Here is a 26,161-nt window from a genome sequence, read left to right as displayed (position 1 = left end):
GCTATGTAATGTACAAAGAGTGAAATAAATTTGTTTGGACTCCATCAAAAGAATGACCCTTGTCCAACACAATGTTCTTGGGGCATTCCTATTTGTTATTCAAATAAATGTTGTTGACTTTTTTTTATTTTCTGCTGATGTTCCTTGTATTTTGTGCAATAGGATTCTATCAATGAATTGTACCATTTAAGTACAATATTTTTTTTTTCTATTTTCGTTAAAGGTTTCTATTTCATACGTATTATGTCCCCAGGCGTTGCTAGCAAATGAAAAACTCCCGCCCTTAGAAACAACGACAGGCAGTGGTAGCAATAGCACTACCAATGGCACTTCGGGCTCGGCTGGCACTGCCGCCGGTGGAGCCAGTAACAATAGTGGACCAAGGTATGTTTAACATTCAAAATGTTCACTTGTCTTTTAACTTGCATACTTAATAAATATTGCAACGTTATATTAATAAGTTTGTATTTGTAACATTCCAACTATGCATGCGGTTTGGCTCACTGTTAGCATACCAAAAGTATTTATTAAAACAAAGTAACCAATATAATTATTATTATAAAGGCTTGACGTGCATTTATTTTCAAAAGTTTAATAATATTTCAAGACCGGTCGGATTGGCGCAAATGAAAAGTAGGCCTTAATAAGTATTTTTTTCATAAGCATCTTAAAACAATTTTTTTTAAATGAGTGCTTTTTTGAACAAAAGAAGAATAACTTTTCTGCGATGTAACTATTTTTTGAATTCACTTGTTTATTGTTTCCTCGCAAATTACAAAAAACTACCTACTATGCAAGTCTCGGCCGAAATAGCAAACAACAGCCTCGTTTTTTTTTTTGTTTTTTATTCACTACTAGCTGCCCCGGCGAATTTCGTACCGCCTAACATTCGATTCAAATTTTTTAAGTTTTTCTGTCCGTAAGAACCATCCTCGTACTTCAAGGAATATTATAAAAAAAGAATTAGCGAAATCGGTTCAGCTGTTCTCCAGATACACATTTAGCGATTCATTTTTATATATAGAGATAGGCACAAGCCTCACCACAATCACATCAGTAAGTGATGATGTGGCCTATGGGACGTTCTCGTTTATTTAAAAAGAGCGCATCGACCTTTTAATATCACTTCGGAAGGACGAGTTGCACAAGCTCTGGAATTGACGTAATAGACGTAATGCCGTAGACGTAGGCCATATCAGAAATAACTTAATGATAAAGAACAGGTTAATCCTCTTGTACAGGAGCGGAGCGGGCAGGGCTCGTGCGAAGGACAACGCGCGGCGCGCGCCCGGCCGCCCCGCGCCGCGCCCGCCCACCGTGCGCGAGCCGCGCAGAGTGCTCAGCGTGGACGCCAGGCCCTACTCGCCGCAGGTACTTATTTACTGGTCAATTTTTAAGGTTCAATATTATAACAAGGTATAGAAAAAGAATATTAGCTATTACTACGTAAAGAAACAACACTCACGCTCCCTCCGAGCGCTGAGTTTGTATGGGGCAAACCGCACTTGAGCGACCCGGCGCGGTATATATAGTTGAGTTTGTTTGGAGTAAAGCTCTGCCGCGTCGCGTAGCGCGTTTGGACCTTAGAGCCTTAAATAAAATATAATAAAAATGAATTTTGATGTACGTTCTATTTTATATATTATGAAGATGGATAACACGACGTAAACTTCATTTCATGAATATTAAAATGTTCTTATGTATAGGCTGCCCCTGGAACCGAAGGCGCGGGCTACAGTGGAGACAGGCCTGGCGGACACAATGAGCATCTCACCTTGCACCAAGCACAACTTGGTGAACGTTTGTATCCTAAGGTAAGTCATTTCTTTTTGCCTTTTTGCTCATTTTTTAAATTTATCTATCTGTTATAGTCCAGAGCCTGAAAAATTGGTAGACAAAGCCAAAATTAGCTTCGTACTAAGCTCTTTGGGTATTTCTGAGGATTGCCTAGTCTAGGCGTGATGTGCCGACAACATAATACTTAATATTATTAATCTGCTTGCTATGTTTTCACGGCACTTTAAGCGATTTTGACGTTTGGGACAAAATGTTCTCCGTAGTAAGCCGGCGATGGATTAATGATCATGATGATGACGATGATTTGTTTAGGTGCACTCCCTGCATCCGACTTTCGCGGGCAAGATTACGGGTATGTTGCTGGAACTGACGCCGGCGCAGCTGCTAGTACTGCTAGCCAGCGAGGACGCGCTGCGGCAGAAAGTTCGCGAGGCCATGGATCTCATCGTCATGCATCCTTCAGAAGCTATATTAGGTATGAAAAACTACATTACTCCGATCCTAATTATTAATCCCTTTTTTTTTTGCTAATTGCTAAAAGTGAAATATTGTGGCTAAAAATACCTACAAGACGGGGGAAAACACAAAGAGTAGGCAGCAACTATGTTGGGAGGATGGGCTGAAACTGACCATTGCTTTGCTCTGTAAAAAGGTACCACAGGAGTCATGGAGGGCTGAAATAGCTGTTATTTAAGTTACAAGAGGCCAAAGTGATATTTGTTCCTCGAGGGTGTTATTTTGAATTCAGAGCGAAGCGAGGTATTCTAAAGTAGTATCCTAAGCGTAGCGAGGAATTCAATATACGCCGCCTGAGAACAATATATTTGACCCCGAGTGACACTATTTTTAATCAATACATTAATATGAGAAAAAACCACGATATACTAAAGCACGAACGCGGACCAATTAGAAGAGAGAAAGTTAAAGTCAAACTTCCCTAATGGTTCGTTTATCGAATAGGTATGATGAGAGACAATTGAGACGCTGGCGAACAAAACGGTATATTTACATTTACACCTCTGATCATAAGTGTTGTGTCGGCGGTCAGATCTGGACGTGTTTTCGCTGTCGGAGCGCGGCGCGGGCGGCGGCGCGAGCGCGGGCGGTGCGGCGGGCGCAGGCGCGGCCGTTGCGCCCGACGACGCCGCGCCGCTGTTCTACTCGCCCGGCAAACGCGGCTACTACTCGCCGCGCCAGGGCCGCGCCACGCCCGAGCGGATCAACGCCTTCCGGAACGTCGGCAGGTGAGTGCCCCGTGGGAATGAAAATGGCTGCCCACCAACAATTTTATTTATACATAATATAAAATAGCGAGCAAACGAGCAAGCGGTTCACCTGATGTTAAGTGATTTTCGCCACCCATAAACATTTACAGGACCAGAGGACCAATGCGTTGCCGGCTTTTCAGGAATTTGTTGATTCGCGCCTTGAATATCCTCATGTTGAAATCCAATATTCCATAAATCACTAAGAGAAAAAACTCTGAATCTGAACATAAATATTTGTGGGCTGTGCAGTGTGCAACTCATTTTTGCTTGCAACTTGATGTTCAGTTTCATACTAATTTTGACTGCTTCACAGAACACGGTGCTAAGCCCTTGCATAGGTACTAATGTTAATATATCAACACTGAAGATACAACACAGACAGGTAGAAAGCTACATTACAACAAAAATAATGATTATGCTTACAGAATCATCGGCCTTTGTCTACTACAAAACGAACTATGTCCTATGTTCCTGAACCGACACGTGTTGAAGTATATCCTGGGGCGGCCGGTGCGGTTCCACGACCTGGCCTTCTTCGACCCCGTGGTGTACGAGAGCCTGCGACAGCTCGTAGTGGACGCCGAGACTGGGGACTCACATTCGCTTTTCGTCGCTCTTGATCTCAACTTTAGGTAAGGCCTCTACATCGTTTGATTTGTTTTGTTTACTACTGCTTTTTATTAGGCTATTTGACAAATTTTTAGAAATCGTTTTTCCTTTTATCTGTCAATCAATCCACTTCACTGGGTGGCAGTAAAATATTTTTTTCGTAGAAAACCTTCATCGGATTAAAAAATGAGCTCGGTGGCTATCGTTCAGTGTTAGACACTGAGTTAGCGAATCACCCCAATGCTATTACAGAAATGTCGTTTTTTGCGCGATTTGCAAAACTTTAACTTTATCAGTAAAATTTGATAACATGTAGATATTTTAGTTTGTTTTATATTTATTTATTTCTTACTTGTAGTTTGGAAATGTGCGAAGAGGAAGGTGGTGGGTGCGTAGAGTTGGTGCCGGGAGGACGTGAGATGGAAGTAACCGCACTCAACGTGTACGATTACGTGCGGAAATACGCACAGCACCGCATGCTCCTGTCTCAGGAGAAAGCCTTAGAGGTACTTCTTTACTAGTACAGAACTGAGTTCAAGATCTATGATTGTTAGTTCATCGAGGGAACCCCTCATAATCAACAAATTTTGATAAGGTTTAGTTGTAGGTGTTGTTAGCAGTCCACCTTTTAGTAATCTGTGATTCACTGTAATTTTTCTCCCACTTGCTTGCTTCGTTATTAAAACAAAAAAAAACTTCAGTCGGCTCTTTGCGGTTTGCTACGAAATAGCACGCCAGCAATTTCCAACACAAAATAGAAATTGCTTGACAGTAGTTTTGAGGTTCTTTGAATGTACACTAACTAAAATATATTAGATGTTTTTAGGTATAAGTCCCGCAAATTGCTAGTGCGCGTGGCCGCCATTTTAGTGACGTCAGCACTAGACTGTTTCGAGCTGATGGTATATTTTTACTAAAATATGCGTCAAAATGACAAAATGAGACATGGTTCCAGCGCAATATCAATTTGCGGGACTTATACACGTGATATTTATTACTCGACTGTAAATTGTTTTATTTCCGGATAGTATTGTACTATGGATGTACTATTAGAGTCCCCGCGCACACTAGCCTGGCTGCGGTAGCCAAGCTGGACCTGACCTGTCCTATGATATGGTTCGCAAACTGCAAAGATCGGATTGGCCGCCGCAGTAAGGCTGCCCAGGAAGGAACTTGCAAGGAACTCATAAGCAAAAAGCCATTTGCCAAAATTGTCATTGCAATAAAACTTTTCACAGGCCATGCGAGTCGGCGTCCTCGACGTGCTACCGGAATCTGCTTTAGAAGGTTTAACGGCCGAAGACTTGCGGCTCCTACTAAACGGCGTAGGCGACATCAACGTGGCCGCCTTGGTATCGTACACAAGCTTCAACGACGAGAGCGGCGAACCTTCAGAGAGGCTGGCACGTTTCAAGCGGTGGTTATGGGCTATTGTAGATAAAATGACACATTTAGAAAGACAAGACTTGGTAAGTGAATATTTTGAGTACAAGTATAGTAGTACAAATAAGTACAATATATAGTTTACTACTACACTATACAACTATATACAATCAATGTATTACAGTAGACATCCACCTACATACAAATATTTATTGTCTTAAGTAATAAACCTGTAAGGTACTTCTCGTTGACCTAGAATTATGATATTTTGCAGGTAGCAATGTCTTATAGCACAAGTAAAGGAAAAAATCCAAATACCTTGAATTTGTGGTTACATTACAAAAATTATTATTAATAATATTATTATTTCTTGTACGAGTCGAGTGCGCGAGTCCGACTCGCACTTGACCAGTTTTTTATCGTAATAGTAACCAGTAGTCGAAATGGTTTGGTAGATGTTAAAAATATTATGTAGTAATGGTAAGCTCTGATTGTAGGTATATTTCTGGACGGGGTCGCCGGCGCTGCCCGCGTCGGAGGAGGGCTTCCAGCCCATGCCGTCGGTCACCATCCGGCCCGCCGACGACGCGCACTTGCCCACCGCCAACACGTGCATCTCTCGCCTCTATATACCGCTGTACTCCTCGCGACACGTGCTCAAGCATAAATTATTACTCGCAATCAAAACTAAAAACTTTGGCTTTGTGTAAAAATGCTCCAATGCAGTGACTACATATTTCGTTGGTGTAAGTTCAGTCATTTAAGACTGCCGTTGTATTCTATCCGTGTTAGTTTTACCGTTTTACGGTACCGTACGTCTGTATTTATAAAACGCCATAAAATAACCTAGGTTGAAAAAATGTTAGCACTAGTTTCATACTTATGTATGAATTTGTATTCCTATGATGAATATGACTGAAAACTATTTATGTGACTGGAGTTAATTTGACTGAATAGTTATATTCAATTGCAATAACTAAAATGTTTTGAAAGACGGCCTCATAAATATTGGAGAGCACAACTACATAGAAATTATTAACGATTTTTAAAACTAGATCTTATAAAGAACTTAGGTTTAATTGCAAAACAGGTGTAAATTATGGTAATTCTAAAATAATTATTCAGTTGTATGATAGTGGCCGATGTACGCGTCCCTTACGACGTAGTTAGTCTCTGTTGTATTGTTAAATCTGTTTGCATTATATAATGCAAGGAGGAACAGGGATGTTTTATGAACACTTTTGGTAATAAACAACTAAAACATGTTACTTTCTCTTTTTGTCTAAAATGTTATTTTATATATAGTATGTACCTATTTTTATTTGAAGCCAGTCTATATATAATATATTATATCTGCATTTGTTTTATTTTAACTCTATTTATTTAGCCCAATCAATATGTTAAAATTTTATTAATTACAAGCTTGTTAAATAAAGAAATAATATCAGAGTTTAATGGGTATATTCTGCTAAATTGATGTTTGGGAATACTGGGCAGAGGCGACGGTTTCCATTTAAAGTGGATGTATTGTGATAAACGAGGAAGTATTATGCGCCTCGTATCTCTAAATTTTAAGGATTAGATTTTCCTTTGACTAGTATTTAATAAGGTTCATAATAAATATTTCTCAAAACGCTTACATTGTAGTTTTCTTTATAATTTATATCATTTCCAAAACACGCAACTGATTAATAAATGAGCCTTTATTCAGATATATGTTATTTTTAGGGTTCCATACCTGAAGGGGTTGTCAAAAGGACCCTATTACTAAGCCTCCGCTATCCGTCCATCTCCATAAAATTCCAAACTCCTGCCAGGGGACGCGGGACCTCGCACTAATAAGAGCATAGCGCTTACCACTGCGCCAGGAAGGGTCGTCAAACCCATGTTTGTTTTGTCTCAAAAATTGATTGAATAAAACATTACAAATAAATCAACTGTCATTTATTTATGTAGGTACTTAAAATTGAAACATCTTAAAAAATCTTGAAATCCGCATCAGTGGATGTGAACTAACGGCGGTGTACGAAACCCCTTGTGTGCAATCTGACTCACATTTTAAAACTATGTTGGTTACAAACAAGATTACATCTCTTTTAGTGTTCTTGACCCTAAGGGCGGGACTACAAAAGAGGCGAAGGTTCTTTCATCTCATACAAAATAAAATGAATACAAGCTATGGGAAATGAGATTTAGAGGCAGAGGCGGCACATTCTAATCAGGCCGCCAGCCGCTCCAGCACCTCGTGTCCGCAACCGTCGCATGTTTTGCTAAGTTAAATGGAAAAAAACCGGCTAAGTGCGAGTCAGGCTCGCGCAATGAGGGTTCCGCACTACAGTCGTATTTTTTCATCATTTTGCACGATAATTCAAAAACTATGATGCATCAATAAAAATATGTTTTAGAATGTACAGGTGAAGACCTTTCACATGATACCCCACTTGATATAGTTATCTCACTTCGAAAGTTGAAAATACCAATTATTAGTTCATGACCACAATTTTTTATTTGTGTGATCTAACCCTAAATTCACGGTTTCAGATTTTTCCCCAAATGTCAGCTATAAGATCTACCTACCTTCCAAATTTCATGATTCTAGGTCAACGGGAAGTACCCTGTAGGTTTCTTGACAGACAGACAGACAGACAGACAACAAAGTGATCCTATAAGGGTTCCGTTTTTCCTTTTGAGGTACGGAACGCTAAAAACATACAAATGTAAAACAGTTTTATTTGAAAACCACTCTTATAAAAAATTTATAATTCACCTTATTACTATTGTACTTTGGACGCCACATTTAATTCTCTAGACATTTTATTGATAACACCGTATAATACACAAAGATGACAAATATGTAACATTGCACTTGTTGTATCAGTACTAGGATATGTATTCCAACTAAGTTCTATAAGTGCTAAAATTAAAAATCTCACAATAATAGTATAGTTAGTTGACCATAGAAGATAAGGCAAAGTATGAAAATACCATGAATAGAACTGATAGTGAAGACTTCGTGCACAAACAATACCAATAAAATTGACTAAGAACATGGGCAAGATAAACAATTGTGATAATACATCAAAGTTAATGCTGTAGTGTTGCTGCTTTTCTGCCTCCTCACTAGTCTTCTTAAGTGTCTTTTTCCCACTTTTTTGTGAAGATTTTTGCAACACAGCCTCAAATGAATGTATAAAGTCTTCCTGCTCCTTTGAAAGCTTTTCTTGATTATTCTTTGTACTTATTGCAGTTTTCATGTCTTTCTTTAGCTTAATTTTTCTTTTACTATCTTGATTCTTGGCATCTATTTGAGGTTGTACTTGTTTTTGTACATATTTCAAATGGCAGTAACTTTGGAAGTATTTAATACACATAGGTAAGCATATTAACAAAAGCAAAATGTGTATAGACAATAATGTTAAATGAAAATATAGACTTTCAAATATTTTTATATCTAAAAATCTATAGTTAACTGTCCAAGTATGATTAAAAACTCTCCCTAAGTCAAAACTACCCTTGATGTATGCCATAGGTGCCATTATTAAAAAAGGTAGACCAAGGATTACTTGCACAACACCACAAACCATTAATTGTATAATAGTGTCTTTTAGCCCAAGGTTTATTATGTAAAAGAAGAATAATGCAGGTGCATACAATAGAATGTTCATTTTGACCGAGACTGCCAAACTATAAAATAGACTTCCTAAATACCATTTTGAGTCGAGAAAGAAGTTCAATGATGCATATAAGAAAAGTACAGCAACTGGATCATTAAACATTCGTAAAATATGAATAGAATGTATTCTATAGGAAGTTAAAATTGTAATGACTAGCACATATGGTGGAACTTTCCTAGTTTTTATATAGATCCTAAGGACTAAACTCAGCAATAACAAATATATACCAATAAATATGTACTGAGCTAATTTGATATTTTCACCATGATTGGTAAGAAAATAGAATATGGAGTAAATGTAGACAAAACCTGCTGGATACACTAAAGGTCCTGTGTCTCCTCGAAGTTTGCTGTAATTAAGTGTTCCGTTTAGAAATCCCTCGCACTCTTGCATATAGGCTTTCCAGTCAATTTCAGTGTAAGGTACTCTTTCTACTATCAATATGTTAAGTACCAATTCAGCCACTATGATTAGGAAAGCGACGAAAGGTAATTGGGCAGGATTTATTACAAGGCCTTTTAAATAACTCCATGTAAATAATTTCTTGATTTCCTGCTGCACTTCCTGAAATTTGCTTCGATTCACCATGGTTGCGGCAGCGGCTAGGTATCTAGCTGATTTACTTATTGCGCCTATATTTCTATATTTAGATTAGATCAGTTATCCCTGACAGGCGCATACTCTGAGCCAAGAGCTGCATGGTTATTTTCACTATTTACGATTACGAATTAGGTACCGAAATAGTATCTAGGTTAGATAAATCGAAAAATAAAATAAACCCTATCCTAAGTCCTAACCTTAAACCTTGCTTGACATTGGACATGACAGTCACGACAGTTGCTTCATGCTTGGCGCTGTGAACTGTCAATACGTAGTATCCCTATTAATCTGTGGTCATATCACATTCAGATGGTCTGCTGCTTTGCTGTATGTATGGTTGGACCTGTGGGTTGGAACTTGGACCTAGGTCCATGGCTGTATGTCTGCTGCCCACTGCCCACTTGCTGCCTCGCGTAGCAGCAGCGTTGCGGTGTGGTGAATCCTTTAGCCATCGACATAGGAGGTAATAATTCTACATCTACGAAGTAACTACGCGCCTCACGCTTATGGCAAACACCATACAGTAAACCACAGATGGCTTGCCTGCCAATCGGAACGCTCCTGAAGCGTTGGTTTGGCAAGCATTAGCATACGCAAACACCCGTCCACACGCTTGCTGTTTGTCACAAGCATCTGGCGCAGGCATTACTAATGCCCATACTACGTAGTTGTACTTCCAACTTCTTTGTGCCCATTACAGTGCGGCAACTGACAAGGCTCTCTTGGCACCTGAATGACATTTACAGGGGAGCGCTGTTGGAGAACAAAGGTGAATGTCGACTAATGAAGTGACGAAGGTCGATGTTGACCATCGTGGTTACGAAGGTTGATGTCGACCGTCGAGGTAACGAAGGTTGATGTCGACAATTAAGGTGACGAAGTTCGATTTCGACAGTCGGGGTTACGGAAGTCGATCTGAACTGTCGGGGTAACGAAGTCGGTGATCTGATGTATAGGCACCATTGACCCAATTCAATTTAGGGCCTCAATAGCTCAACGGGTAAAGCAGTGGACTAAAAACCGAAAGGTCGACGGTTCAAACTCCGCCCGTTGCACTATAATTGTCGTACCTACTCCTAGCACAAGCTAGATTACATTAGGTGACCGACATGTGGTTTGAAATAAGCGTTTGCTTTTGCCGCACCATCACGGTTGCAAAACGACAAACAAATGGACCAAGACACTTACTACGTTACTCTACTATACTTAGATAGTCGAAGTGTACCTATTCCTATCTCTATGACCTATTCGTTCAGACGGGCCCCATCATGATATTCCATGATGACGTTGGCAAAATGGTTTTTAACCGACTTCAAAAAAAGGAGGAGGTTCTCAATTCGTCGGAATCTTTTTTTACTTTATTGGTTGCCTGGATTTCTAAATATGTTACCCTTGAAAAATTAGGTTTAGTGGGTCATGGTATCATCTAATCCCAATTAACGGTACCCACTAAATCTTTTAGGTCTCTTCATAAAACCAAGTTTATTATCGTCCACAAAGACTTGATCAGTTCATCTTTTGATAACGAGTAGGTACCTAACTAGTTATAAATTCTCGTGATAAGTATGTCCAAAAACCGGACCAGTGCGCGTTGAACTCGCGTGGAGAGGGTTCCGTACGATGAATAATATGTAAGTTTGTACGCATAATATGGAAACATTTACCATGTTATTTTGAGACCATAGATTTTTTTATAAGCTTTCCTTTGGTTTTCCAGTCATCCATTATTATTTTATTCCACTACAAGTTAGTCTTTGACTGCGATCTCATCTGCTGGTAAACTAAGATGGTAGCGGGCTAACTTGGAAGGGGTGTGGTATGGATGGCTTTTATTACACACTTATCGATTTATCACAGCATCGTACCCGCTAAACTGCACGGCGGGTAGGTAAATAACTTCCGTTTTTTGTTCGGATGTACGGAACCCTGGAAAGGATATTTTCTTAAGCTTAGTAAATAACGTAATCATATCACAATGGTGTGCAAATAAATACAACCTTTAAATGCACGGTTTGACTTCGCTTAGGCGGCATAGTCATCAGACAAAATTACCGACTGAGGGATTGAATGAAAATGGAGAAAATTTATTCCATCGCCATTGTTTTAGTTTTTGCTGCGGGTATTAGTGCTGAAAGTATAATACGTAAGTTATACAACTTATCTAATACTAGATGATGCCCGCGACTTCGTCCGCGTGGATTTAATTCCCCGAGATGCAAGCTATCTCTGTACCAAATTTCCTCAAAATCGGTTGAATGGTTGAGCCGTGAAAAGCTAGCAGACAGACAGATAGACAGACACACTTTCGCATTTATAATATTAGTATGGATTTAAAGTATAAAATTAGCCCCTTTCCTTTCCAACTAAAGGCTTGCGCTAGAATGTCATTAGTGCAACCAGCTTGTGAACTTACGACCTTTGAGTGCCCGTTGAGCTATTTACCAGACTTTTTTCAATTATAGTTCATGTAAGTACCTAGCTACACAACTAACATTCTTTATTTTAATCTTTTACACAGCAAATAATCAACTCGAGGAGCAAATATTATCACTTCTAAATAAATGGCGTAAAGGTAGTGTCCAAACTAATTTATTTCCACTTCCTTCCTTGAAGTCAACAAATATTAACCAAATAGATAGTTATTACGATGGGAGAGGAATTAAGTGAGTACCTATGATATTATAATAATTTGCAGAATAAAATATTCTAAATCTAATATATTATCATACCTACCGTACCTATATGCGGTCCGCTACAGAAATATCTTTTATTTATATTTTCATTCTAGTGTCTCCTGTACTTGAATTGTTTCAACTGTTTTTAGAATTCTGATTCAATTCAAAATGATAAAAAGGAACCTTTATGTAGATTGTAGGTATAGTTGCATGAAAGGCAGTTAAAGTTACGTTGCGGTTACATTACGCGGTTACATTACATTAAAATCAGCAATTATTATTATTAATTTTTACAAACTGAGTTTTGCAGTCCCAAATAAAATAAAATAAGTCCCAATGAAATAGTTTTTTTAAATCATAATAACAACTATCTGCATGCAAAATTTTAGCCCGATCCTGAGTTTGACTTTTGAGCCAATCAGCTTTTCATTTTATATATTTAGATTATGATGTTTATTTTTACTAGAATTACATTTTCAATTGGAGATATGACGCTGACTGGATTAGACAACTTTTCAGTGAAATATTTGAATGTCACGCAAAGTTTGGATGATATCAGTGTTTCTGCAGAACTTTTCGTTCCAGTTTTGACTCTTCACTCAGGTTAGTCGAAAATTAATATATTAAAAACATTTTGAAACTTCACATACAATACTTCATGTTCAATTTTTTTTATTTAGCGCAGTCTACGGATTCATCTATTATAAAGAGTGTAAGAAGTGAAGCGCTAGCAAAAACGAAGATAGGTAATAGGACTGATGATTCAATATTTATGATGATGATGATGATGATGATGATATTAGGTACTTGCCACAAAAAAACGTGAAAAATAAATCAATAAAATTGTGTATTTCCTAAAAGTTTGAAATGTATTGCAAATAAAACATCTGCCTTACTATAGAGATCAACGAACGTTGCGTAGATAAGTGCCGCGGGGTCAATGCCGTGTCGTAGGCGGGCCATTAACCCCAAGTTTTGCACGCTATACATTGCGGATTTTATTCGGATACAAGTTAACCCTTGACTGCAATCTCACCTGGTGGTAAGTGATGATGTAGTCTAAGATGGAAGCGGGCTAACCTGGAAGGGGTATGGCAGTTTTTATTAAGCCCATTCCCCTTTGGTTTCTACACATCGTACCGGAACGTTAAATCGCTTAGCGGCACGGCTTTGACTGTATTACCTGTATTTTGTGTACGGTTTATTGGTATTGGATTGTGTTTAGGTAGTATAATAATGGCAGTAAGTTTTTGCTACCGTTCTAATTATTCCCTATAAGTACCTACCTACTTAATATTTTATTTTTCATTTTTTCAGAAAACTATAATCTTAAGGGACGTGCTTATGTGTTTTATCCACTTCAAGGACACGGGAAGATGACGTAAGTAAGCTTGTTATGACATGAAAAATGTTATATTCTAGCGGTTCATTGTTAAGAAAATACATGAGTGAATCTAGCAAGATTGTTTTAAGATTGTTTCTTACAGGGTTTTGATCCGCGATGTGGATGTATCATTAAGCGTTCATTTTGCTAGTGTAGCTGATGTCAATATGAGGATAGACGATTTCGCATTGGAATTCAATATAAGCAAGGTCGATGTGAGTACTCGCAACTAACCCACTAATATTTAAATACCTAAGTAGGTAACTACTTACTTACCCAATTGCAAGTTTTCATGTAGGTATCTTGGGTAGCATATTAATACAAAAAAATGTGAAATTTCAGGCTACTTTAGAGAACAGCTCTTGGCCAATTAACCAAGTGTTGAACAAAGAAGGCGTGCAAATTATTGAAAGCTTTCATGAAGACGTAGTGAATGCTGCGTGGGACTATGCTGTACCGTACGCCAACGATTATTTAGCTAACATCTCACCTGGTGACTTTTTGAAGATAATCTCCGATATAAGCGTTAATTCATATATTATTAATAATAATACCAAATAAAAAATGAACCTGTAAAAGATTGTTTTAGTTAATTACACATAGCCTTTGCATAGGTAGTTATATTTAGAAGGTAACGAATAAAATGGCTTAGTTAATTGCACGAAATAAATGAATGAAATTTCATGGGAAGAGCAAAAAACTAAATGAAAGCAGTTGAAACTTTACTGTAATGATCCTTAATGACTTTACTGTAATACCGTACCTATTGGTCGAAATCAGGAATTTTCGACTTTTCGTTTTAGGTCGTTTTGCTTGTAAACGAGTTAAGGTTTGTGTGTTGAGTGATTGAAATAATTAACGTTGGACTTAATTTTAATACAGTTTTAGGCCATTTTGCTTGGTAATGAGATCAGGCTTGTATTGTGTGGGCTAAAAACGTCCTGATTAAAAAAATAAGTATTTTGCTCACAAGTGTTATAAACTGTTATTACACCGTTTTTTTGTTTGGCAGCTCCTCGTTTATCATAAGATCTCCAAGTAGGTAGGTACATCAAAGGATCTCGAAGTGACCTTAAAAGATCTTTAAAATTACTTCTAAGAGATCGCTATTTTAGCGATAAGGCCGCCTATTGTACATGCTATCTTTGTCATATGTCTATTGTTTTGGTTTTGGTGTACAATAAAGCATATTTTACTTTACTTTACTTCTAAGTACCTAGTTACTTATAAAATAATATAGTTATTAATAGTTAGGTCTTCAGACTTACCAAACCTCAAAAAATCGACGAATTCAAAGTTAAGGTAAAATACAAGAGGAAAAAATTAAAATAGCGATTCTGTTCTAACGATCAAGTAAATAAGCTTTTATTTGTTCCACTGTAAAGTTTTCAATAATATTATTCACTTGTTTGAGAATCTCGTGACCTACGTAATAATTGATGACTTTCTTAATAGGTTCTTGTAGAAAACTTGAGCCCAATGAATCTACCGATTGTAATGACTCCAAAATATCTCGTTCTAGATTCAGGCCATCTACGCTTACCTGTAATCGTAAATGTATCAATGATCAATCACAAGTGACCTGATAAATCAAATTTAATTCAGAAAATAATGTTATACCCTCTATTAATAGAAAACCATACCTTAATGTTTTCGGCATGAAAATAGACTTGCAATGTCTTTAATGTGTAATAATGTTTCGGCGGGGAAATTTTCTCAGAGATCCCCACAGCACCTTCAACTGTTACATTTTGAAGATTAACTCTGAAAAATTTAATAAAAATTTCAAAAACTTGAAGCGAAATGGAATTGAAGTTGTACACGGGTGCTCTCAAACGCGTTGCGGGCGACCGGGAGCGGTAGTATGGGCCGTCCGAGCGCAAATTTGTTGCACGCTTTTTATAAATATTTATATTTAAAATTCTATGTGCGCTGTTACCATAAACCGCATTTAACGCATTAAACGTTGAACGTAATTATATGAAATTTTATTGAAATTGTTTTTATATCAATCGAATAAAACTGGTTTTTCTCACTATGGTAGTGTATAAAATGCGTATTTTGGGTAAACTTCGTGATGTTTTTGTATCGCGCCAAATTGTGCCAATCGTGTTTTGCCTCTCGTAACTTCACTGAAGAATATATTTAATCAGTACCCTTATTATAAATGCGAAAGTGTGTTTGTTTGTTGGTTTATTGGTTTGTCCTTCAATCACGTCGCAACGGTGCAACGGATTGACGTAATTTATTGGATGGGTATAGATGAAGACCTGGAGAGTGACAGGCTACTTTTTATCCCGGAAAATCAAAGAGCTCCCAGGGGATTTTTGAATACCTAATTCCACGCGTACAAAGTCGCGGGCATCAGCTAGTCTTCATAATATTTAAAAAAAACAAATTTGTAGTTTTTGAGTCCAAAACTTTTTGAACTTCCGAAATGTGAGACACGTTTCGTGTTTTCAATCCGAATACCGCTTTTGGGACGCATATAGCCCAATTTTTAAAGAATTTTATTTGATTATTAAAGAAACGAGGACAAAAACGTTCTGATGCAAGACAGCAAAACTATTCGCGCATAAAACGAATAAGTAATTCATCTGAGTTCATTTGTTACAAATTATAAATAGGTAACTATGATTAAATAATCAATAATAATAAATAGGTATTCAAATTTTTTATTTAATTATTTTTTATCTAGTTTTAAGTTTATTTATTTCTATCCCTATGAGCTGAATTTAGTGTTTCAATAACTATCTGTGTGTCTTTAGCTTATTAGAAAGTTAGCTTAAAATCGATTGCAAAATTTGTACCGAACAGATACTTAAACAAACTCATAAACGTCCTGATAAGAAAGCGAATTGATACCTATAGCATTATCATCCAGTTCCAAACTATGTTTAATATTTCAAGTCTCTAGCTAAGTAACTAGCTAGTCTTGAAGTTAGATTAAAATCAATTACAAATATTGCACCTACAGCCTGTTTGTTTGTAGCCAGACCCACAAGGAAGCTAGTAGTTAATAAAACGTGTTATTAATTAATAATAAAATGATCATTAACATTTAGGTTCAAAAAAGTTGAAGATTTTAACCGATTGTTACCTTAATGTTCCGTTAACACTGAGGGGGAACACGCCAGCTAATTCCAGATATGCTTGAAAATAAACTAGAACAAAAAGCACCGTGAAAGAAGGAACTAGGAAATCAATGGTGTGGAGCCACGAAAAATTAAGGAATTTACGGGTTAAGTTCTAGCAGAGATAATATATTAAACAAGTAATATAATATTGTGGCTAATTCCATTGTACACAATCTCTAAACTAAACTAAAATGGCACGTCTAAATCTATTGCTATCCCTTTCATAATGTTGCTTGCGGAAAAGGACAGCACTACATTTAGACCTGTTAATTTAGTTTAATTTAGAAATTGTGTACCAGAGAATTGGCCCCATTATCTCTGGTTCTAGGTAGGTACATAAGAATATCTACTAACTACATAGATAATCAAAATAATTAGGTAAGTATTTAAAAAAAATCGGTCAAGTGCGAATCGGACTCGCCCACGAAGCGTTCTGTACCGTCGTACTAAAAATAAGATTTTTATTTATTTTTTATTTTCAGGGCGGCCATTTTGAAACTTTTATTAGGTATTTGTTGTTTTAGCGCCAATAGATATGTACACATTCTGTGAAACTTTTAACTCTCTATCTATTACGGTTCCTGAGATACAGCCCGCTGACAAACAGACGGACGGACGGGCGGACAGCGGAGGCTTAGTAATAGGGTCCCGTTGGTATCCTTCGGGTACGGAAACCCTAAAATTAAAGTTTCTTATTCCACTCAGATATTAATGATATTACCTACTCCATTTAACAAAGGCACTGTGAAGATGAAATCACTTCTAATGGTGTCCAGTCGAAGCTCGATCAGCTCTATTTTGAAAGCTTGCAAACCAGTAATTGTAATTTTTGCAACATCAATTTCACCACTGAAATATTAAGTATATATTCATGTAGGTACCAATATTATTTTAAATATCTAATTATTTATCAATTGTATTTTAGGTAGGTAATTTTATAGGACTATAATATAATGGGCCCAAACTGAAAAAGGGAAATCGTGTCCGCCATAATTGTGACGACTGACGTTGCATTGTAGGTGGCTAGAAATATATTTGGATTCAACATATTTTCAAAATAATATGTTGAATCAAAACATAACGTCACAATAATTATGACGGGCACGATTTCCGTTTTTTAGTATTTTTGGTTTCGTGCGTGACAATCTTTGAACAAAGCAGAAAATATGTAGGTAGTAACAAAAATGATATATAAACAAAGCTGGATTAGTTATTTTTTGAAGTATTTACTCACGTTAAAAAGGGTACATTGATAGTTAAGCGTGTTAAATTATTATTAAAATATGGATCTAGAGGTGGAATGCCATATATTCCAGTGGGAAACGATCCCCGTAGAAGTTCGAGCAGCCTCCGAATACCGTAACAGGCTTTTTTGTCCTCAGCAGTCATGTTCGGGTAGCGTTCTGGGAGCACACCGATTTCCACCTTTCCGTCGTAAGGACCGAGGTCAAGTTCTCTCCCATACACTATATGGGTGAAAAAAGAACGTCTAAACATCAGCAGATTTCTGCGACTCTCTCAAATTGCAAACAACAACTAGTCCTATCAATCAATCAATCAATACTTATAATAAAGCTGTAACAGGTCAAATTCTGTACATTGAAGATATTTTGAAATTTTTTTTTCGAGGGCACTCTATAATCGATACTGAACCCAAAACTGTAATTTTTTTCATTTTTGTCTGTCTGTCTGTCTGTCTGTCTGTCTGTCTGTATCACGGCCGCGCATCACGCTGAAACTACTGAATGGATTCCAATGAATCAATACTTATAATAAAACTGTAACAGGTCAAATTCTGTACATTGAAGATATTTTGAAATTTTTTTTTCGAGGGCACTCTATAATCGATACTGAACCCAAAACTGTAATTTTTTTCATTTTTGTCTGTCTGTCTGTCTATCTGTCTGTCTGTCTGTCTGTCTGTCTGTCTGTCTGTCTGTATCACGGCCGCGCATCACGCTGAAACTACTAAATGGATTCCAATGAAACTTGGTACGATTTGAGGTCATACTATGAGGAAGAATATAGGATACTTTTATCCCGAAATTCAGCATGGTTCCCGTAGGAGAGGATGAAAGTTAAAATGTATACTGAGTTGTAATTCATTAACGCGTAGTCCGATTTCATTAATTCTTTTTTTGTTAGAAAGGGGATATTTTAAAGATTGTTCCGTAAATATTTCAAGGTCATCGGTTTTTAACCGACTGTCAAAAAGGAGGTGGTTCTTTTTTCTACATCGATTTTTTCGGGGTTTCTGGACCGATTTGCAATTTTTTTTTAAATCAACAAAAAAAGTTTTCGTGGTGGTCACATAAAAAAATCTGGATTCAACTCCTTAATCCTGATGCTGCAGCGTTACTGCCCGCCTGAGTTATCAAGATTCAGGAAGTGTTCATAGTGAATTCATATTGTAGGTACCAAGCAACGTCAACAATCCCGAAAAATCAAAGAGTTCCCGCGGGATTTTAAAAAACGTAAATCCACGCGGACGAAGTCGCAGGAATCAGCTAGTTTGAAATAAAAAAAGAGAAGCTGGCGAACAAAATGGTTTAATTGGACTAAAACTTTACAGGAGGAGCAACAACCTGAATGAAAGCTTCAGAAATTTGTACTGTACCTACCTAATTATACTGTTTTGATCGAAATCACGAACTTTGAACTCTATTTCAGCCCAATTTTAGGCCCTTTTACTTGAAAAAGGGCTTAAAATAAGTTACCGTTCAGAAGTGTAATCACAGCCAGCTTCTTAATTATAATAAAGAATCTGGCGTAATTGTAAAAAAAATTACAATTTACAATTTATTTTATGATTAGGAATTACCTAAGTATTATAGATAATAATTACTTAGTAATGTAATCAGTAAGTAAAAAATATATGTAGGTAGGTACCTACCTACCTACCCTGAATGATTCTTGTTTTTCTTTTAATAAATGTTTTATTTACATTCTTATTGTTATTTGTTATTATTAGACATATCGTTCTATACTATATAAGTCTATGTTCTATACCTACATACTTAATAATAATATGCATCGTGGCTTAGCTACAAAGACTAGGAATATTGTAAAAGTCTAATAATAACTTTTTTTACGTAACTTTTACCATTTAATATCTTTGACGAACTAACAACTCAATTATCACTGTTATGTTTATAATGAAGTTTGATGAACGTTACAAGTCGTTAGAACACAGAACTCTTTTAAAGAAATATTAAAATGAATACCTACTTATTTGGTAAAAAGTCAACTTACATATTTGGCTGAATTGTGGTTCTGCTTTTACAACAGCGAAACTTAAACCCCATATTACAAGTATATAAACCAGCATTTTAGAGACTAAGTATTTGTTTTAGAATTGTTTTAAACGAACCAAATGCGTTTATATTGATGTCGATCTTTAAATGATATTATTATCATGCTTTACCTACCTACCTATAGTTACATAAAATTAATTTCAGATTACAATGATTACAATTTGTTGAACCTATATCGAATAGAACTAGCAATTTCAAGGTTTAATGTAATTCTAAAGCAATTACTTCACTCTCAAGCTTTTAAAAATAGAAATAAACATATAGGGAAATTTCGAAAATTTGGAAACTGTGTTTAATTAGTATAAGTACTAGAGGAGAGGGGGGGGGGGAATTGCAGACCTTAGTGACCCATGATACCTAGGTGCTGGTAAGGCTCCTGGTGGAATGCCGGATAGTAGCAGAATGTCAGTTGCCCGTGATAGGTGCACATGGCAGTGAATGGTATGTAAGGTGCTGGTAAGCTGGCAAGCTAGGTACTAGCAGAATTTTAGCGCGTGATAGAGCCTCGAATCTCGATATACCCATGCGAGTAACTCGTTCTTGCTTGTAACTGGCATGCTTTTGTGCGAGTAACAAGCATACGTGTATTACCGGCTTAAAAAGTAGTGAATAGATAACTAGAATCAGATTATTTCTAACAGACTACCAAAAAAGGAGGACGTTCTCAATTTGGTGCGACTTTAAGATTCCATTCCCGAAGAGTAACCGCCAAATGTAAACTGATTTTGATGATTCGTTTTTTGTTTGGTAGGACATACTTGAGAGGTCCGTTTTATTTCGGTGAAGATCTGATGAATATCTTCGGAGATGGAGAACAGAACTCCTCAGTGCATAAGAGTAAATTGCTCGCGATCAGTGTAATAGCTTAGTAAACAGTAGGTTTTTAAAAAGTCTGTGGTTTTTAACCAGGCATATCATATTTTAGTACAATGGGGCCATTAAATTGTGAAATAAAATATTTCAAAAAAAAAACCGACTTCAATAACCACAAACACTAAAAAGTAAAAAAGAATTTAATTTATTACCCAATATATTATGTAGGTATACAAGAGTTATTGTAGTTCTATAGTAATATTTTTTGCCGGTGCCAACTCTTCTACACAATATATTAGGTACCTAATAAATTAAATTATTTTTTACTTTTTAGTGTTTGTTTTTTTGTTATTGATTTTTTTTTTTTATAATTTGCTGTGATAGATGCCATTTCACCCAAGTTAACTCGCACGTGCTCGGAAACCTCGCTTGGCTCGATAAAAGAATAACATTGTTTATTTTAATAACTATCAAAGACTCTTTCCTTCATCCAAGCCACCCTTTCTCAACCAAGGCACGACAGTTATTTACGATGTCACGATCGCAATCACCTCCGATTGGTTGACGCTCGCTCCCTTATTGGCTACAATGCATTGTTACAACAAGAATACCATAAATTCAGCCCATCGCAATAACTGCTATTGTAATATTTTGTTGATGCAGGTTTTCCGGAATCGACTAGCAGCTAGCTGGTGCAAAGAGTATTATAATATACAGAGCTGTCAGAGCTGTGCCCTGTTTATCAAACATTACAAGTCTACAAGCTCACAAGTTACAAGTTACAAGAACTTTTTACAAACTCTTGTAAATTATGTTTATCAAATAATTTCACAAGACTTGTAGGATTTTACAAGACTTGTAGAACTTGTATTTTTAATTTATACACTTTATTTTTGCTAAATTACAAAATAATTTTTCAACCGTAATAAATGTCGATAAAATAGAAATTACGGTACCATAACTAGTCAAGTTATTGTTAAAAATAAAACTTTTTTTCAAATTATTTAATTTTGTGTTAAATAACCTATTTGTAAAACCTATTGCTTCTTATTTTATTTACCTACCTACTTTTATTTATTCTATTTCGGTACCTACACCAACAGGAAGTACCTATACTATACATTATTTTTCATGAATTAAGGTTAGAATTAAAATTTGGAAAAATAGATAGACTTTAAAAATTTTCGCTATTCGAATTACTTACATCGCAAAAAATGGCAAAATCTGATGCGAAAGTTACAATTATTCTTCAATTAAGTAATTCGTGACAAAAAAGATATTTTATTTGGCGCATTTACTGATAAATTATCTAAAGACCAAAAAATAGCAGAGTGGAAAGAGATACTATTGCTATGTCAGTCGCTTGGACTTGTATCTGCCGAAAAAGATTATGCCAGCATACTCGTATGTACATGAGACACGTTTTGGTCAAATTTAAGAAGAGCAACAGATAAGTTTAATAAAATTACACCTTTGAATTATTTTATAGTTATTTTACCTATTTACTACTAGGTACTAGATAATTTAATTATTCTTTTATACAATATCATACTTGCATACAACTTGTAAAATAAATTAAGAGTCAACAGAGGCTCTCCAACTTTTTCGTTACAAGTTACAAGCTACAAGCTACAAAGGCATTTTTGATGAACAAAACCACAAATACAAGTGTGAAAAACACTTGTATTACAAGTGATATTACTCGTAGCTTGTAGTTTACAAGTGTAGTTTTGATAAACGCATTCTTGTAAAAATGCACAAATTTACAAGAGAAACGCTTGTAATACAAGACTTGTAACGTTTGATAAACAGGGCACTGGTGGCTGCAGGGGCCTTAGGCCCTAATTCCTAAATAATGGGGGTCTTTGAATCTTTTTGAATAGTCTTCTTTACTCTATGGTTCTTTGACACAGAGTTTTTTGATCTGTGACAATTAAGTGTCAATCAATGTCATAGTGGCGTAGATACGTAGATAGAGTAATAAAGGTAGATGCAGAACGTTTGCTTTCTCATTCACACTAAAAAGAGAGCACAGCACCCTTATCGTTTAACTGGTATCTACGCGTAGATAGAATAATAGGTAGATTTAAGTACTGTGTAACCGCGTATGGGATACCGATAGCACGACGTAACGATGAATTACACGACAATTATTACCATTGTTTAGTAGTCAATATTTGTATTAACCGATCAACAATTTTTGTATTAAACGTTTTTTATGTGAAAACAAGTAAATAACTCATGAGAAATACAATCACGCCACGAATTCTCAAAGTTTGTTTCGCAACTAAAGTTGCATACCTTGCAGTGTTTCCATGTACACGGTAATTACCGTAGATGCACCGTAATTCAGTCCTAATCTACCGTCAAGGTAATATGCCCATTACCTTGACCGTGTCACCGTAATACAAAAATCACGTTAAAAATTCATAATATACTGCGTAATACGAGTACGAATCTCAGTCACGTTAGCATATTTCGTAATGGCAACATTTATCTTGCTCTCGGTTTAAACATCAAATCTCAGCGATCTATTTTCGTCCTTATTCAAGTAATTAGGAAGGAATGAAATGTAAAATTAATGAGATTTAACAAAATATTAATATGAATAAATCCGTTTATGAAAAAGATATTGCTATGCTAGGAGAGTCAGATTCAGAATAATATTAATAATTGATTAAAAAGCAAATTCGTGACTTTTTTCTTTTAAAAATTACACGGTAATTTACACGGTATTCTCTTAGCTAATCCACCGTAATTAAATCTAGAAACACCGTAATTTTAACCCTTCAACACGGTAATTCTCGATTTACATATGGAAACACTGATACCTTGTATGTATTCTTGAAAAAAACCAGTTACACGATGAGGGACAAAAAATAGGTTTGCTGCGTCTCTGTTTATCACATTAGTAACTTTATCTGTGCTCTCTTTTTAGTGTGAATGAGAAAGCAAACGTTCCTGTATCTACCTTTATTATATCTACGCATAGTGGTCATAGTTGACAGTTGATAGCTTGGATGAAGTTGATTATATACTCTTTGGTTGACACTTGAAGATGACATGACACAGACTAGACATCACCGACCGCTAGACATCTAGACATCACTAGACATGTTAAGATTAATAATTAAATAATTAAAGAAATGTATTAAATATAAATAAAAACACGAACGAAATTTGATAAACAATAATTACGAAATATGTTTTGAAAGTATTATTGTAAATCTTGATTGTAATACATACCTTAATAAAGAAAAAACCGATCTCGACAATGGCTGGTAATTTTTGGCAGAGTTCACATCATCAGCAATGGATACTGGATAAACAAGATCTCTTTCGAGATCGTCAACATGATTTGGGAAAGCTAACTGAGGAGGAATACCAAAAAATATTCAACTTTTTCGCTAGCATCATACAAGTGCTAGGAGAGCAACTAAAACTTCGACAACAAGTTATAGCCACCGCGACAGTCTACTTCAAAAGATTTTATGCCAGAAATTCTTTAAAATGTATAGATCCATTGCTTTTGGCACCCACTTGTGTGTTCCTAGCGTCTAAAGTAGAAGAGTTTGGTGTGATTTCTAATTCAAGACTGATAACTACATGTCAAACAGTAATTAAAAACAAGTTCAGCTATGCATATGGGCAACAAGAGTTTCCTTACAGGACTAACCACATACTAGAGTGTGAATTTTATTTACTCGAAAATTTGGATTGTTGCCTGATTGTCTACCAACCATATAGGCCCTTATTGCTCTTTGTCCAAGATATACATACACAAGTGCAGGATGATCAAATTCTCACTTTTGCTTGGAGAATTGTTAATGATTCATTGAGAACTGATGTTAGCTTACTCTATCCTCCCTATCAGGTATTATTTTATTACTGTTTATTTGGACATAAAAATTGATTTTTCTTGTTAATTTCAACACAGCTAAAAGTTAGGTAGCCTATCATTAAACTTCCTATTTACTTTCATCTTGTTAGATAGTTTTACATTTATACAGACCAATGATAAACTTATCAAATTCAAGTACACACACCTACACTCCCTAATCTTTTACTATTTAGGTATTCTCATACAGGTAATTATCATTTTCAGATTGCCATAAGTGCTCTTCACATAGCTTGTGTAATGCTTGGTAAAGATAACCTAAAGCCATGGTTTGCTGAGCTTAACGTTGATATGGATAAAGTAAGTTGATATAAGTGTAATATGTATACCTAGTTCTAACCAAAAAAAATAGCATGTTAACTAAAAAGCTATTGTTAATCAAGATTTTTCTGATCCTTAGACAACAAGATGAATATAGATGTAGAAATATCCAGAATATAATCAAGATGTTACTTTTATATTAAAACATACCATTTTACCATAATTGCAAAGCTGAAATCAGTTTGTTCATAATATTATCTCAATTTTGAATTAATTTTGGGTTGGAACATTGTCAGAAAATACATCAAAATAAAATAAATATTTCAATGAATTACTTGATAGCATCTATAATTTAAAAAAACCGGCCAAGTGCGAGTCAGGCTCGCGCAATGAGGGTTCCGTACTACAGTCGTATTTTTTTGACATTTTGCACGATAATTCAAAAACTATAATGCATTAAAATAAATAAAAATCTGTTTTAGAATGTACAGGTGAAGACCTTTCATATGATACCCCACTTGATATAGTCACTCACTTCGAAAGTTGAAAATACTAATTATTAGTTCATGACCACAATTTAAATTTTTTTTGTGATCTAACCCTAAATTCACGGTTTTAAGATTTTTCCCCAAATGTCAGATATAAGATCTACCTACCTGCCAAATTTCATGATTCTAGGTCAACGGGAAGTACCCTGTAGGTTTCTTGACAGACAGACGGACAGACAGACAGACAGATAGACAGACAGACAGACAACAAAGTGAGCCTATAAGGGTTCCGTTTTTCCTTTTGAGGTACGGAACCTTAAAAATAGTGTTGTATTACAAAATTGTATTTTAGTGAAAGTTTTATTCAAATTAGTCAACTAAGAATAAAAATTTCATTTAAAAGACCAATTTTAAAATTTGTATTTTCGATTTTAATTGGAAGAGTGCAAGATTTATTATTCTTTCTGTTTACAGATCCAGGAAATAGTGAGGACTATCATTAATTTGTATGAGATGTGGAAGAGTTATGATGAAAAGAAGGAAATCCAAGGCCTTTTAGGTAAAATGCCAAAACCTTGTCCTGCACCACAGAGATAATGTTTCATGCTTACAAGCATTCTGTATTGCTTGATAAAATATAATAATTATTTTAGAAGAAAAACTTCTTTTATTTATTTAGTTAATTAGGAAACACATGCCAACAGAAAAGCCTATTAGATGTATTTTAGGGGGTTCACTAATGAATGACAAAAAACGTATGACAAATTATCAGTTCACCAAAAACTTTTGAAAAACTAATCAAATCACAAACGTCGTATACCGCAAACATATCATTTTACAAAAGATCATTTGACAAATAT

The 26,161-nt window shown here is 35.9% G+C and overlaps 5 protein-coding genes across 18 annotated transcripts in view; 3 read left to right on the top strand and 2 right to left on the bottom strand.

Annotated features, from left to right (window-relative positions):
• Nucleotides 1-6,696, top strand: part of hyd (E3 ubiquitin-protein ligase hyd) — a 39,030-nt gene extending 32,334 nt beyond the window's left edge. For all 13 annotated transcript variants that reach the window (XM_069498174.1, XM_069498170.1, XM_069498176.1 and 10 more), the window contains exons 42-50: nt 254-384; nt 1,242-1,371; nt 1,707-1,814; nt 2,110-2,272; nt 2,846-3,041; nt 3,491-3,697; nt 4,033-4,180; nt 4,913-5,143; nt 5,555-6,696. In XM_069498174.1, coding sequence (XP_069354275.1) covers nt 254-384; nt 1,242-1,371; nt 1,707-1,814; nt 2,110-2,272; nt 2,846-3,041; nt 3,491-3,697; nt 4,033-4,180; nt 4,913-5,143; nt 5,555-5,767 — 1,527 coding nt within the window. In that variant the 3' untranslated portion in view covers nt 5,768-6,696. The remainder of the gene's footprint in view (nt 1-253; nt 385-1,241; nt 1,372-1,706; nt 1,815-2,109; nt 2,273-2,845; nt 3,042-3,490; nt 3,698-4,032; nt 4,181-4,912; nt 5,144-5,554) is intronic.
• Nucleotides 6,697-7,771: 1,075 nt separating this feature from the next.
• On the bottom strand, nt 7,772-9,564 carry Alg3 (Alg3, alpha-1,3- mannosyltransferase). The gene has a single exon (XM_034985377.2). The coding sequence runs from the start codon at nt 9,317-9,319 to the stop codon at nt 7,832-7,834; it is 1,488 nt and encodes a 495-aa protein (XP_034841268.1). The 5' UTR covers nt 9,320-9,564; the 3' UTR covers nt 7,772-7,831.
• Nucleotides 9,565-11,347: 1,783 nt separating this feature from the next.
• Nucleotides 11,348-13,951, top strand: LOC117997190 (uncharacterized). Its single transcript, XM_034985385.2, has 6 exons — nt 11,348-11,474; nt 11,850-11,994; nt 12,526-12,609; nt 13,324-13,387; nt 13,494-13,605; nt 13,733-13,951. The coding sequence occupies exons 2-6, from the start codon at nt 11,979-11,981 to the stop codon at nt 13,949-13,951; spliced, it is 495 nt and encodes a 164-aa protein (XP_034841276.1). The 5' UTR covers nt 11,348-11,474; nt 11,850-11,978.
• A 774-nt stretch (nt 13,952-14,725) lies between these two features.
• Nucleotides 14,726-24,041, bottom strand: LOC117997188 (uncharacterized). Of its 2 annotated transcripts, none has more exons than XM_069498167.1 (6): nt 23,901-24,041; nt 17,762-17,993; nt 17,249-17,376; nt 16,491-16,554; nt 15,034-15,154; nt 14,726-14,933 (listed from the first exon to the last, which is right to left on the bottom strand). In XM_069498167.1, exons 2-6 carry the CDS (start codon nt 17,914-17,916, stop codon nt 14,733-14,735), a joined length of 669 nt encoding a protein of 222 aa, XP_069354268.1. In that variant the 5' UTR covers nt 17,917-17,993; nt 23,901-24,041; the 3' UTR covers nt 14,726-14,732. The 2 variants fall into 2 exon arrangements, with proteins under 2 accessions (XP_069354268.1, XP_034841272.1); XM_034985381.2 differs by lacking the exon at nt 23,901-24,041 and adding an exon at nt 19,780-19,940.
• Nucleotides 23,929-25,962, top strand: CycC (cyclin C). The gene is made up of 3 exons (XM_034985382.2): nt 23,929-24,528; nt 24,760-24,852; nt 25,776-25,962. The coding sequence occupies exons 1-3, from the start codon at nt 23,929-23,931 to the stop codon at nt 25,896-25,898; spliced, it is 816 nt and encodes a 271-aa protein (XP_034841273.1). The 3' UTR covers nt 25,899-25,962.
• The last annotated feature ends 199 nt before the right edge of the window (nt 25,963-26,161 follow it).

The sequence above is a fragment of the Maniola hyperantus genome, chromosome 4 (genome assembly GCF_902806685.2).
Source record: "Maniola hyperantus chromosome 4, iAphHyp1.2, whole genome shotgun sequence".
NCBI classification, from domain to species: Eukaryota; Metazoa; Arthropoda; class Insecta; order Lepidoptera; family Nymphalidae; genus Maniola; species Maniola hyperantus.
This window is presented reverse-complemented; position numbering and strand designations above follow the sequence as displayed.

Excerpts from the sequence above, each read along its gene's own strand:
- Alg3 (XM_034985377.2), bottom strand. The coding sequence starts at position 9,319 with ATGGTGAATCGAAGCAAATTTCAGGAAGTGCAGCAGGAAATCAAGAAA.
- LOC117997190 (XM_034985385.2), top strand. Across the intron at positions 13,388-13,493 it reads CAAGGACACGGGAAGATGAC|GGTTTTGATCCGCGATGTGG; the intron begins GTAAGTAAGCTT and ends TGTTTCTTACAG. Across the intron at positions 13,606-13,732 it reads TCAATATAAGCAAGGTCGAT|GCTACTTTAGAGAACAGCTC; the intron begins GTGAGTACTCGC and ends GTGAAATTTCAG.
- LOC117997188 (XM_034985381.2), bottom strand. The coding sequence starts at position 19,855 with ATGCTGGTTTATATACTTGTAATATGGGGTTTAAGTTTCGCTGTTGTA. Across the intron at positions 17,994-19,779 it reads ACCACAATTCAGCCAAATAT|TGTATGGGAGAGAACTTGAC; the intron begins GTAAGTTGACTT and ends TCACCCATATAG. Across the intron at positions 17,377-17,761 it reads ATCAATGTACCCTTTTTAAC|TGGTGAAATTGATGTTGCAA; the intron begins GTGAGTAAATAC and ends TTAATATTTCAG.
- CycC (XM_034985382.2), top strand. The coding sequence starts at position 23,929 with ATGGCTGGTAATTTTTGGCAGAGTTCACATCATCAGCAATGGATACTG. Across the intron at positions 24,529-24,759 it reads TACTCTATCCTCCCTATCAG|ATTGCCATAAGTGCTCTTCA; the intron begins GTATTATTTTAT and ends TATCATTTTCAG. Across the intron at positions 24,853-25,775 it reads TTAACGTTGATATGGATAAA|ATCCAGGAAATAGTGAGGAC; the intron begins GTAAGTTGATAT and ends TTCTGTTTACAG.